Consider the following 13,479-nt stretch of genomic DNA (forward strand, 5'->3'; position numbering starts at 1 on the left):
CGGTCAGGCTGGTCTCAAACTCCTGACCTCATGATATGCCCCTGTCTCGGCCTCCCAAAGTGGTAGGATTACAGGCATGAGCCACCAACCCCAGCGTTTTTTTTTTTTTTTTTTTTTCAGAGACAGGGTGTCACTCTGTTGCTCAGGCTGGAGTTTGCAGTGTTGCAGTCATGATTCACTGCAGCCCTGACCTTTACAGTGTTATGCAACCATCAACTCCATCTGGTTCCAAAACATATTCATCACCCTTAGATACTATTTATTTTTAAAGGGGCTCACTCCGGGAGTTTGGTTTGCCAACAAGGAGGGAATTACTTCTTGGGTGCTAGTAGCTGGGACATGAAGCATCTCCAAGCGAAAGTGCATGTGAGCGGAGTCTGTAAGTCTTCCTGGCTCGGGTGCTCACTGGGGTACTTAAAATTGTAAGTGATAACTGCTAAGAATGTGGTATTTCTATTTCAGTATGCTTTCAGTCATAAAAGAGGCATCAAGCCAAACCCTTCCATTTTAAAAGATGACAACTAAGGCACATGTGCATAACTCAGCAAGCCAGTGCACACACCCCTATTTTTTCACTTTGAAATTTATGACACTCCTTCCATTCCATGTTGAATCTAGATTAAATATCAAGTTCATGAGCATGTCAGGTGTACCTACAGGAGGCAGGAACACTGGCCTCCCATCTAACTGCATCCTTTTTGACCACTTTTGCAGAAACATCCCCCATCCCTGCTTTTGAGACCAATAGACCAATCTTACACAGGTCTACCCCCACACAACCACTACATTGAGGCTACACTCCCAAGTGTCAACTTTTTCAGTACTCTCAGGCTAAACCCACTCACAATCAACAGGTTTATTTATTTATTTATTTATTTATTTTTGAGTTTAAATCTCACTGTGGCACCTAGGCTAGAGTGCAATGGCATTATCTTGGCTCACTGCAACCTCTGCTTCCTGGGTTCAAGTAATTCTCCTGCCTCAGCCTCCCTAGTAGCTGGGACCATGCTTGGTTAATTTTTGCCATTTTTTAATTTTTTTTTTGAGACAGAGTTTCGCTCTTGTTACCCAGGCTGGAGTGCAATGGCGCAATCTCAGCTCACCGCAACCTCCGCCTCCTGGGTTCAGGCAATTCTCCTGCCTCAGCCTCCTGAGTAGCTGGGATTACAGGCATGCGCCACCATACCCAGCTAATTTTTTGTATTTTTAGTAGAGACGGGGTTTCACCATGTTGACCAGGATGGTCTCGATCTCTCGACCTTGTGATCCACCCGCCTCGGCCTCCCAAAGTGCTGGGATTACAGGCTTGAGCCACCGCGCCCGGCTGTTGTTGTTTTTTAACAGAGAGGAGGTTTCACTATATTAGCCAGGTTGGTCTCCTGACCTCAAGTGATCCACCCACTTCAGCCTCCCAAAGTGCTGGGATTACAGGCTTGAGACACCACTCCTGCTCCCAGCCAGAATCAAGCTTTACTGATCTATTTGTCCAGCACAAATGGATCACATGCTTCTGCAAATTCTGCCCTTACTGCAAGAAAAAATATCATTCAGTTTTAGATGCTATGAGAAAGATAACCTATGCAGACCCTACTGACGACAAAATAAAAGGAACACAAAGCATCACTTGAATTATTTATTTACTCTGAAATAACCAACTTAAAAAATGGCCTGAGTTCAGTGTATTACAAAGAAGAAATGGTCAAAAGATGGCAGTATGAATACATCTCTACATGTAGAGACTGGAAAAAGCAAGTTCAGTACTTCACCAAAAAAGTTACATTCAGTATTTCACCAGTAAAATTGCAACCTTGCAAACACAGGAAACAGAGAACTGACAAACAGAAATAGGAAATGCAAAGACTTGAGCCTCCAAAACAAAAACAGCAATCTTGGAAACGCCCCTAATCCACCTCCTCAATGGTGGGGCCTGACCCAGACCCTCCCTTGGGGCCTTGAGCCCCAAAGCCCCCAGGTCCGGGACCACCCGCACCCTGGTACAGTCCACTGATGATGGGGTTACACACCTGCTCCAGCTCCTTCCTCTTGTGCTCAAACTCGTCCTTCTCGGCCAGGGTGTTGGCGTCCAGCCACGAGATGACCTCCTGACACTTGTCCAGCACCTTCTTCTTGTCCGCCTCGCTGATCTTGCCCTTGAGCCCCTCATCCTCCACGGCGCTCTTCATGTTGAAGGCGTACGACTCCAGGGCGTTCTTGGCTGAAACCCTCTCGCGCTGCACCTCGTCCTCCGCCTTGTACTTCTCGGCCTCCTGCACCATGCGCTCGATCTCCTCCTTGCTCAGGCGGCCCTTGTCGTTGGTGATGGTGATCTTGTTGGCCTTGCCCGTGCTCTTGTCCATGGCCGTGACGTTCAGGATGCCGTTGGCGTCGATATCGAAGGTCACCTCGATCTGCGGCACGCCTCTGGGGGCCGGAGGGATGCCGCTCAGCTCGAAGCGCCCCAACAGGTTGTTGTCCTTGGTCATGGCCCTCTCGCCCTCATACACCTGGATCAGCACCCCGGGCTGGTTGTCGGAGTAGGTGGTGAAGATCTGCGTCTGCTTGGTGGGGATGGTGGAGTTGCGCTTGATCAGGGCAGTCATCACGCCCCCGGCCGTCTCCAGCCCCAGCGACAGGGGAGCCACGTCCAGCAGCAGCAGGTCCTGCACGTTCTCGGACTTGTCCCCCATCAGGATGGCCGCCTGCACCGCCGCCCCGTAGGCCACAGCCTCGTCGGGGTTGATGCTCTTGTTCAGGTCGCGCCCGTTGAAGAAGTCCTGCAGCAGCTTCTGCACCTTGGGGATGCGGGTGGAGCCCCCGACCAGGACCAGGTCGTGGATCTGGGCCTTGTCCAGCTTGGCGTCGCGCAGAGCCTTCTCCACGGGCTCCAGGGTGCTTCGGAACAGGTCCGAGCACAGCTCCTCGAACCTCGCCCTGGTGATGGACGTGTAGAAGTCGATGCCCTCAAACAAGGAGTCGATCTCCAGGCTGGCCTGGGTGCTGGACGACAGGGTCCTCTTGGCCCTCTCGCAGGCGGTGCGCAGCCGCCTCACGGCTCGCTTGTTCTGGCTGATGTCCTTCTTGTGTTTCCTCTTGAACTCCTCCACGAAGTGGTTCACCAGCCTGTTGTCAAAGTCCTCCCCACCCAGGTGGGTGTCCCCAGCCGTGGCCTTCACCTCGAAGATGCCGTCGTCGATGGTCAGGATGGACACGTCGAAGGTGCCCCCGCCCAGGTCAAAGATGAGCACGTTGCGCTCCCCCTTGCCGCTTCGGTCCAGGCCGTAGGCGATGGCGGCGGCCGTGGGCTCGTTGATGATCCGCAGCACGTTGAGCCCCGCGATCACCCCCGCATCCTTAGTGGCCTGGCGCTGCGAGTCGTTGAAGTAGGCCGGCACGGTGATCACCGCGTTGGTCACCGGGTAGCCCAGGTACGCCTCGGCGATCTCCTTCATCTTGGTCAGCACCATGGACGAGATCTCCTCGGGGTAGAACGCCTTGGTCTCCCCCTTGTAGCTCACCTGCACCTTGGGCTTGTCTCCGTCGTTGATCACCTGGAACGGCCAGTGCTTCATGTCCGACTGCACCACCGGGTCGCCGAACTTGCGGCCGATCAGCCGCTTCGCGTCAAACACGGTGTTCTGCGGGTTCAGCGCCACCTGGTTCTTGGCCGCATCCCCGATGAGCCGCTCCGTGTCCGTGAACGCCACGTAGCTGGGGGTGGTGCGGTTGCCCTGGTCGTTGGCGATGATCTCCACCTTGCCGTGCTGGAACACCCCCACGCAGGAGTAGGTGGTGCCCAGGTCGATGCCGATCGCCGCGGCTTTGGCCATGCCGGTGCCCTGCTCTGTCTGCTGCGCTCCTCTGAGATTCGGGCCTGGAAACGGCGGACGGGATCCGCGACGAGAGCTCGCTCCTTCCGGACGCCGGAAAGTCTACGCGCCGCTGCCTGGAACCGCACTGGTTCGCTCTGGGAAGCCTTGGGACCGCGAGAGTGGCTCTCAGAGAGCGCGGAAGGAAGCCACGACTGCCTGTGAGGCTAGCGGTTTTCCTGACCGCGCGCCCCCGTGCTTTTATAAGTCGTAGCGGAGGCCCGCCTTTTCCCTTCTGAGCCAATCACCGAGCTGATGAGGCTGCCAGGTCGGGAATATTCCAGGGGTTTCGCCTCCTGTCCTGCCCCCAGCCTTCCTTGGACCAATCAGAGGCCAGGGTGCCGCCCCCTGCTCAGAACTCTCCAGATTCTTCTGGGATTCACTGGAGGGGACGGGGCCCTGAGAGAAAGGGGGCGTGGCGGTGGGACGAGTGTTTGTCTCCATGGCGACGCGGGCCGCCTGCCCTTCAGCGCCTAATTGACAGGAAGGGTGGGCTCTGGGCTTGTAATTTTGGTGGGCTTGCTGGGCCTGCGCAGTTGTGGGCCGGGGGATGGTGTGGAGAGCGGATGACGTGCGTCCAGGGCAGGGTGGGGTCGTTTGTGTTGACGACGCCCAGCCACGTTACAATGGAGACGCTTTCTCTGACCTCATGGGCCAGTTTGGAATAAGATGACTGAGTTGGAGCCGGCTCAAATTTGCAGTGAGGGGCGGGGTGGGGGGTGGGGGGACGCCGGCTGTGGAGTTTGATATTGAGGGAGCTCCCACCTACTCGCCGGGCTCCGTAATCTGAACGTTTCCAAAGGGAAGCAAAGGCGTCGCAAGACTAGGTGAGCCAGTAAGGATCTGATTGATCCTGAACCTGCAAGGCCCAGTAGGTCCTTGTTTGGGAAAGTACTGGAAAGTTCCCTAGTTTGTTTAAGCCTGAGGTATGGGGGCGTTCGCTGCTACGGGAAGGAGGAGCCCTGGGGGAAAGCTAAGATGGCCGAGATCGGTCAGAGCTGCCGGAATGAGGGAGGCGGGGTATGGGGAGGCGGGGCATCGGGGAGGCGGGGAAGGGAGTGTAGCCTAGGACTCTGCGGGCGTGGGGAGGGGTAGACCCTAAACCCTTTATTAAGCGGTTATTGTCTCTAGAGTACAGGGGCTTTATTTAGGAGAAGGAGATACTGTATGGAGTGCCATCTCTTTTGAGAAAAGCCGAGGGCTTGATTGGGTTTCTAGCAGCCATTTTCAGCCTGGCCTGAATTTACTGCCGATGAACTCCTAATAGAGGATAGTATTCCTAGAAGGCAGCAAAACTCGAGTGTAGAGGCTGATGTCTCTTGAAGAGACGAGAATGTACACAACTCTTGGGTCATAAACAGATAGAATCCCACAATAAAATATATCCCAGACATAGGAACAGGACAGTAGAATCAGGTCCCCTGGGAAATTGAAAACAATATACAGCTACTTGCTTCCCACCTCCTTTGAGTAGCTGAGAATGCTTTTGTCTACCCTGTCCAAAAAGCACCATACCATGACAGTAGCGTCTCCATATATTTGTATAGGTTTGTTCATAGCAACATTATTCAGTAACCTGTGTCCATCGGGAGATGGATAAGCAAATTGTAGTATATAGGCCGGGCGTGGTGGCTCATGTCTGTAATCCCAGAACTTCGGGAGGCCGAGGTGGGCGGATCACTTGATGTCAGGAGTTCCAGACCAGTCTGGCCAACATAGTAAAACTCTGTCTGTACTAAAATACAAGCACTCCTCTATCCCGTGTCAGCCAAGGCCCCCAAACCTCAGGCTTAAACCAAAAATTTTCTGAGTGTGGTAGCGTACGCCTGTAAGTCCCAGCTATTCGGGAGGCTGAGGTAGGAGAATTGCTTGAACCCAGGAGGTGGAGGTTGCAGTGAGCTGGGATCACGCCACTGCACTCCAACCTGGGTGACAGAGCAAGACTCCCATCTCAAAAAGTAAAAAAATAAAAGGCTGGGTGTCTGGGAGTGGTGGCTCCAGCCACGCCTGTATTCCCAGGACTTTGGGAGGCCAAGGTAGGTGGATCACTTGAGGTCAAGAGTCGGAGACCAGCCTGTTCAACACAGTGAAACCCCATCTCTACTAAAAATACAAAAAATTAGCTGGACCTGGTGGTAGGCTCCTGTAATCCCTGCTACTCAGGAGGCTGAGGCAGGAGAATCGCTTGAATCTGGGAGGCAGAGTTTGCAGTGAGTCAAGACCATACCATTGCACTCAAGTCTGTGTGACAAGAGTGAAACTCCGTCTCAAAAAAGAAAATGTGGCATGTAAATATAATAAATATTCCTCAGCCTTAGGAAGGAAATTCTGACATGTTACAACATGGATGAAACTTGTACACATAAGCTAAGTGAAGTAAGCAAAGTCACAAAAGGACAAATATTGTATAATTCTACTTATATGAAGTTACAAGATTAGTCACATTCATAGTGATAGAAAAAAAAAGGTCAGGTGCCTTGGCTCCAGTGTATAATCCTAACACTCAGTAAATCGGAAGCAGGAGGAGGTTTCCTTGATCCCAGGAGTTGGAAACTAGCCTGGGCAACATAGAGAGACCCTGTCTCTACAAAAAATTAAATTAGCTGGGTGTGGTGGCATTTGTCTGTGGTCCCAGCTACTTGGGAGGCTTAGACGAAAGGATTACTTGAGCCTGGGAGATCAAGACTGCAGTAAACCATGATCATAACCACTGCAGTGCAACTTGCATGACAAAATAAGACCCTGTCTCTAAAAAAGTGAGAGAAAAGAATGGTAGTTACCAAGGGCTGAGGGGAGGGGAAAATCGGAGTTGCTTAATGAGTATACCTCTTCAGTTTTATGAGATGAACGGAATTCTAGAAATTGGTTGAACACCACTGTGATTGAACTCACTACCAAACTATACACTTAAAAATGGTTCAGATGGTATATTTTCTAGCCTGGCCAACATAGTGAAACCCCATTTCTACCAAAAATACAAAAAATTAGCCAGGTGTGGTGGCAGGCGCCTGTAATCCCAGCTACTTGGGAGGCTGAGGCAGAAGAATTGCTTGAACCCAGGAGGCAGAGGTTGCAGTGAGCAAAGATTGCGCCACTGCACTCCAGCCTGTGCGACAGTGTAAGACTCTCTCAAAAAAAAAAAAAAAAAAAAAAAAGGTATATTTTGAATGTATTTTACCATAATAAAAAATAGGCCAGGTAAGGTGTTCACTCCTATAATCACAGTACTTGGGGAGGCTGGGGCAGGAGGATCGTTTCAGCCTAGGAGTTTGAGACTACCTTGAGCAACATAGTGAGACCCCGTCTGTACACAACATTTAAAAATTAGCCAGGCAGATGGCAGGTCACAGTGGCTCACTCTTGTATGCCTAGCACTTTGGGAGGCCAAGGTAGGCGGATCACCTGAGGTCAGGAGTCCAAGACCAGCCTGGCCAACATAATGAAACTGAAACCCCATCTCTACTAAAAACACAAAAATTAGCCGGGTATGGTGGTGCCCCCGTAATCCCAACTACTCGGGAGGCTGACAGGAGAATCGCTTGAACTCAGGAGGTCGAGGTTGCAGTGAGCCTAGATCTCACCACTGCATTCCAGGCTGGGCAAGAGAGCAAGACTCCATCTCAAAGAAAAAAAAAAAAAAAAGAAAATTTTCCAGGCACGATGTCTCCAGCTACTCTGGAGGCTGAGGCAGGAAGATCTCTGAAGCCAGGAGTTCAAGGCTGCAGTGAGCCATGACTGCATCACTGCACTCCAATCGAGGTGACAGAGAAAGACCCTGTCTCAAAAAAATAAATAACATTGAAAAGCAATCTGCCAAAACCATATCTCATTATTTCTCCATAGGCCTCAGAGAACCATGGCTACTGCCAAGGGAATCGCCATAGGCATCGACCTGGGCACCACTTACTCCTGCGTGGGAGTGTTCCAGCACGGCAAGGTGGAGATCATCGCCAACGACCAGGGCAACCGCACCACCCCCAGCTACGTGGCCTTCACAGACACTGAGCGGCTCATCGGGGATGCAGCCAAGAACCAGGTGGCCATGAATCCCCAGAACACTGTCTTTGATGCCAAACGTCTGATTGGAAGGAAATTTAATGATCCTGTTGTGCAATCAGATATGAAACTTTGGCCTTTTCAAGTGATCAATGAAGGAGGCAAGCCCAAAGTGCTTGTGTCCTACAAAGGGGAGAATAAAGCTTTCTACCCTGAGGAGATCTCTTCGATGGTACTGACTAAGATGAAGGAGACTGCTGAGGCTTTTTTGGGCCACCCTATCACCAATGCAGTGATTACTGTGCCAGCCTATTTCAATGACTCTCAACGTCAGGCCACCAAGGATGCAGGTGTGATTGCTGGACTCAATGTGCTGAGAATCATCAATGAGCCCACAGCCGCTGCCATTGCCTATGGTTTAGATAAAGGAGGTCAAGGAGAACGACATGTCTTGATCTTTGATCTGGGTGGAGGCACATTTGATGTGTCAATTCTGACCATAGATGATGGGATTTTTGAGGTAAAGGCCACTGCTGGGGACACCCACCTGGGTGGGGAGGACTTTGACAACAGGCTTGTGAGCCACTTCGTAGAAGAGTTCAAGAGGAAGCACAAGAAGGACATCAGCCAGAATAAGCGAGCCGTAAGGCGGCTGCGCACCGCCTGTGAGAGGGCCAAGAGGACTCTGTCGTCCAGCACCCAGGCCAACCTAGAAATTGATTCACTTTATGAAGGCATTGACTTCTACACATCCATCACCAGAGCTCGATTTGAAGAGTTGTGTGCAGACCTGTTTAGGGGCACCCTGGAGCCTGTAGAAAAAGCTCTTCGGGATGCCAAGATGGATAAGGCTAAAATCCATGACATTGTTTTAGTAGGGGGGTCTACCCGCATCCCCAAGGTGCAGCGGCTGCTTCAGGACCACTTTAATGGACGTGATCTCAACAAGAGCATCAACCCTGATGAAGCAGTAGCATATGGGGCGGCGGTGCAGGCAGCCATCCTAATGGGGGACAAGTCTGAGAAGGTACAGGACCTGCTGCTGCTGGATGTGGCTCCACTGTCGCTGGGGCTGGAGACAGCCGGGGGCGTGATGACTGTCCTGATCAAGCGCAACTCCACCATCCCCACCAAACAGACACAGATCTTCACCACCTACTCAGACAACCAGCCCGGGGTGCTGATCCAGGTGTATGAGGGCGAGAGGGCCATGACCAAGGACAACAACCTGCTGGGGCGCTTTGACCTGACTGGAATCCCTCCAGCACCCAGGGGAGTTCCTCAGATCGAGGTGACCTTTGACATTGATGCCAATGGCATCCTGAACGTCACGGCCATGGACAAGAGCACGGGCAAGGCCAACAAGATCACCATCACCAATGACAAGGGCCGCCTGAGCAAGGAGGAGATTGAGCGCATGGTTCTGGATGCTGAGAAATATAAAGCTGAAGATGAGGTCCAAAGGGAGAAAATTGCTGCAAAGAATGCCTTAGAATCCTATGCTTTTAACATGAAGAGTGCTGTGAGTGATGAAGGTTTGAAGAGCAAGATTAGTGAGTCTGATAAAAAGAAAATACTGGATAAATGCAAAGAAGTTCTTTCATGGCTGGAGGCCAATCAACTGGCAGAGAAAGATGAGTTTGATCATAAGAGAAAGGAATTGGAGCAGATATGTAACCCCATCATCACAAAACTCTACCAAGGAGGATGCACTGGGCCTACCTGTGGAACTGGATATATGCCTGGAGGGCCTACCACAGGCCCCACAATTGAAGAAGTAGATTAATCCTTTCTGGAACTGGAGCATCCTAGGATGCCTCTATATGTATTTCATTCCCCTTATCTTCAAACATCATTATTATTCTTGACTTGACTGGACTTGAACCTAAGTTACCATCCCTTAGGGATTCTTCAGGAGGAGTCTAATGCACCATCTATCACACTCCCTAACATCCTGTTTCTGACTCTGGAATGGACTCAGTAAAACTAGGCCCCTCTTTAAACCATGTGATGCATTTGAATGTCTGTTATTTCCAGCCACCCTAACATTCTTCTTCCTGTGTGGATGCTTATCTGTCAATCAGTAAATTTGTTCCTAGAGGAAATCACTTCTGGGAGACGGAGTTTCACTCTTGTTACCCAGGCTGGAGTGCAATGGCGTGATCTCGGCTCACCGCAACCTCCGCCTCCTGGGTTCAGGCAATTCTCCTGCCTCAGCCTCCTGAGTAGCTGGGATTACAGGCAGGCGCCACCATGCCCAGCTAATTTTTCGTATTTTTAGTAGAGACGGGGTTTCACCATGTTGACCAGGATGGTCTCGATCTCTTGACCTTGTGATGCACCCACCTCGGCCTCCCAAAGTGCTGGGATTACAGGCTTGAGCCACTGCGCCCGGCCCACTTCTGTTATCTTTAGGCTGTGAAGGTACCTCGAAAGGGAGAATTCATGGAGAGAGTATGTGTTCTCTGATTGTGAGCTAATTATGAATGATTAAACTGGTAAGGGTAAAGAATTTGAATTTTCTTCTTTTTTTTTTTTGAGACGGAGTTTTGCTCTTGTTACCCAGGCTGGAGTGCAATGGCGCAATCTCGGCTCACCGCAACCTCCGCCTCCTGGGTTCAGGCAATTCTCCTGCCTCAGCCTCCTGAGTAGCTGGGATTACAGGCACGCGCCACCATGCCCAGCTAATTTTTTGTATTTTTAGTAGAGACGGCGTTTCACCATGTTAACCAGGATGATCTCGATCTCTTGACCTTGTGATCCACCCGCCTCAGCCTCCTAAAGTGCTTGGACTACAGGCGTGAGCCACCGTGCCCGGCAGAATTTGAATTTTCATGAGCTCATTGTTTCAATTAGTCTCATAATTTTTGATCCTCAGACACCTTTGGCCCAGATGGAATAGGTTGCAAACTATAACTGCTTGTAATCAGTTACAGGCTGGTTTTGGTGTTTAGCACTCAACTTGGGGTGGAGGGATGTAGGGCTGTAGGGCCTCACAGAGTCTTGGGGTGCCCCTTATGCTGTGCCGAGGTGCAGGATCCAAGAAGTAAAGAGACAGGACACTGAAGAACTTGTGAAGAGCATCTGGACTTGGGGGGCCACGCCACCTGTGAGCAGAGATCAGTGAGAGACCCAAATGCCCAGGAGCATCTGTATTTATTAGGTACAAGCAGAGGGCTGGGTCGTGAGTGAGGTCATCATCTATAGGCTTAGTAATAGGGCAAACATAATCACATGGGTCACAAGTGAGAGGGCCACCCCATTATGTCATTTGGGCAGAGAGGTGGGCTGTGGGCAGTAGGGGGCCATGCCATGTGCAGTAGTAGAGTGTCGTGTACAGAAAAAGGGGTGCACCCCCATTAGGTCACCGAAGCAAGGCGGTGAGCTGTGTGCAACAGGTGGTGTGCAACACTTCTTATCTGGGGGCTTGTGGGTAACACACCCCCATGGGCACCGAGGAAGGAGAACTGTCCAGACCCCAGGAACAATTCGTGCCTGAAGAATATCTTAGTATATAGTGTTATTTCTCAGCTATTTCCTTTATATAATCCTTTACATATAATCACATATTAGTTTATGGAATTAGTGTCTGAATTATAACTTACTGCTTACATATCTCTAGCTTATATAATCATACTTAATACTTATATCTAGCATACTTAGTTCTATATAATCTTTCTATATAATCATAAGTATTATAGTTGGAACTGTACTGATACATTTAGTGCAGATTTATAGAATTCTTCCATATAACCATATAGTAGTTTGTAGTAGGAGGAATGCCTAGAGCAGTCACAGAACAGATGCAGTACATGGGAAAAGTCAGACCAGGACAAGAACCAAAGACCCAGGTGGTGGCATCTCTGCCTAAAAGGGCATACGACGTATGGCAGACTTGGAGCAAGAGCCTCTCCTCCTGATAAAGGAGTTGTAGTACTTGCATCCAGTTCCTGTGGAAAGTAGGCCTCAGGCCTGAGATCCTGGAAATAACTGAGGGAGAAGAACCCCTCTGGTATGACCGGTCACAGCAGCTGTACACCCTGTCAGTCTTTTCTCGCTTCTGTTTTAGCTCAAATCATCCTCCCATAAATATCTTAAGAGCACAAGTCTGTCAGCTTCCACTGCATTAAGCTTACAGTATCCTTCTATCAGAAATCCCTTGAAGTCTCCAGCCCCCAGATAAGAACTGTTGCACACAGCTCACCTCCTTGCCTCGGTGACCTAATGGGGGTGGACTGCTTTTTCTGTACACGACACTCTACTACTGTGTACAGCATGGTTCCCTACTGTGCACGGCCCACCTCTCTGCCCAGGTGACATAATGGGGTGGCCCCCTCGCTTGTGACTCACATGATTATGTATGCCCTATTAGTAAGCCTATAGATGATGACCTCACGACCCTGCCCTCTACTTGTACTTAATAAATACATATGTTCCTGGTCATGCGGGGCTCTCGATGATCTCCGCTCATAGGTTGCATGGCCCCCCCGTGTCCAGATGCTCTTCACCAGTTCTTCAGCATCCTGTCTCTTCTCAGATCCTGCACCTCAGCACAGCATAAGGGACACCCCACAACCCTGTGGGGCCCCTACAACCCTACAGAGGCTGGAGAATTCAAAATATTTCTTTTTCTTTTTTTTTTTTTTTTTTTGAGACAGAGTTTCAGTCTTGTTACCCAGGCTGGAGTGCAATGGCGTGATCTCGGCTCACCACAACCTCTGCCTCCTGGGTTCAGGCAATTCTCCTGCCTCAGCCTCCTGAGTAGCTGGGATTACAGGCACGCACCACCATGCCCAGCTAATGTTTTGTATTTTTAGTAGAGATGGGGTTTCACCATGTTGACCAGGATGGTCTCGATCTCTTGACCTTGTGATCCACCTGCCTCGGCGTCCCAAAGTGCTAGGATTACAGGTGTGAGCCACTGTGCCTGGGCTGTGTTCTTCTCTTAAGATATTTATGGGAGGATGATTTGAGCTAGCACAAAAGGGAGAAAAGACTGACAGGGTGTACAGCTGCTGTGACCGGTCACACCAGTGGGGTTCTTCTCCCTCGGTTATTTCCAGGATCTCAAGCCTGAGGCCTACTTTCCACAGGAACTGGATGCAAGGTACTACAACTCCTTTATCAGGAGGAGAGGCTCTTGCTCCAAGCCTGCCATACAGCATATGCCCTTTCAGGCAGGGATGCCACTGCCTAGTTCTTTGGTTCTTGTCCTGGTCTGGCTGTTTTCCCATGTACTGCTTCTGTTCTGTGACTGCTCTAGGCATTCCTCCTACTACAAACTACTTTATGGTTATATAGAAGGATTCTATAAAGCAGCACTAAATGTGTCAATACAGCTCATTATTATTATTACAGAGCTCATTTTTACATCCATTACATGCAGAAAATATTTCTTCTTCTCTTTTTTTTTTTTTTTTTTTTTTTTTTTTGAGACGGAGTTTCGCTCTTGTTAACCCAGGCTGGAGTGCAATGGCGCGATCTCGGCTCACCACAACCTCCGCCTCCTGGGTTCAGGCAATTCTCCTGCCTCAGCCTCCTGAGTAGCTGGGATTACAGGCACGCGCCACCATGCCCAGCTAATTTTTTGTGGAGACGGGGTTTCACAATGTTGACC

At 50.4% G+C, this 13,479-nt stretch overlaps 2 protein-coding genes across 2 annotated transcripts; one reads left to right on the plus strand and one right to left on the minus strand.

Moving 5' to 3' along the window:
- Positions 1 to 1,619: 1,619 nt before the first annotated feature.
- Positions 1,620 to 4,055, minus strand: HSPA1A (heat shock protein family A (Hsp70) member 1A). The gene has a single exon (XM_039467589.2). It carries the CDS (start codon positions 3,825 to 3,827, stop codon positions 1,902 to 1,904), a length of 1,926 nt encoding a protein of 641 aa, XP_039323523.1. The 5' UTR covers positions 3,828 to 4,055; the 3' UTR covers positions 1,620 to 1,901.
- Positions 4,056 to 4,597: 542 nt separating this feature from the next.
- HSPA1L (heat shock protein family A (Hsp70) member 1 like) lies at positions 4,598 to 10,385 on the plus strand. Its single transcript, XM_003944329.4, has 2 exons — positions 4,598 to 4,693; positions 7,710 to 10,385. Exon 2 carries the CDS (start codon positions 7,723 to 7,725, stop codon positions 9,646 to 9,648), a length of 1,926 nt encoding a protein of 641 aa, XP_003944378.1. The 5' UTR covers positions 4,598 to 4,693; positions 7,710 to 7,722; the 3' UTR covers positions 9,649 to 10,385.
- The last annotated feature ends 3,094 nt before the right edge of the window (positions 10,386 to 13,479 follow it).

This window comes from Saimiri boliviensis, chromosome 4, assembly GCF_048565385.1.
Source record: "Saimiri boliviensis isolate mSaiBol1 chromosome 4, mSaiBol1.pri, whole genome shotgun sequence".
In the NCBI taxonomy this organism is placed as follows: domain Eukaryota; kingdom Metazoa; phylum Chordata; class Mammalia; order Primates; family Cebidae; genus Saimiri; species Saimiri boliviensis.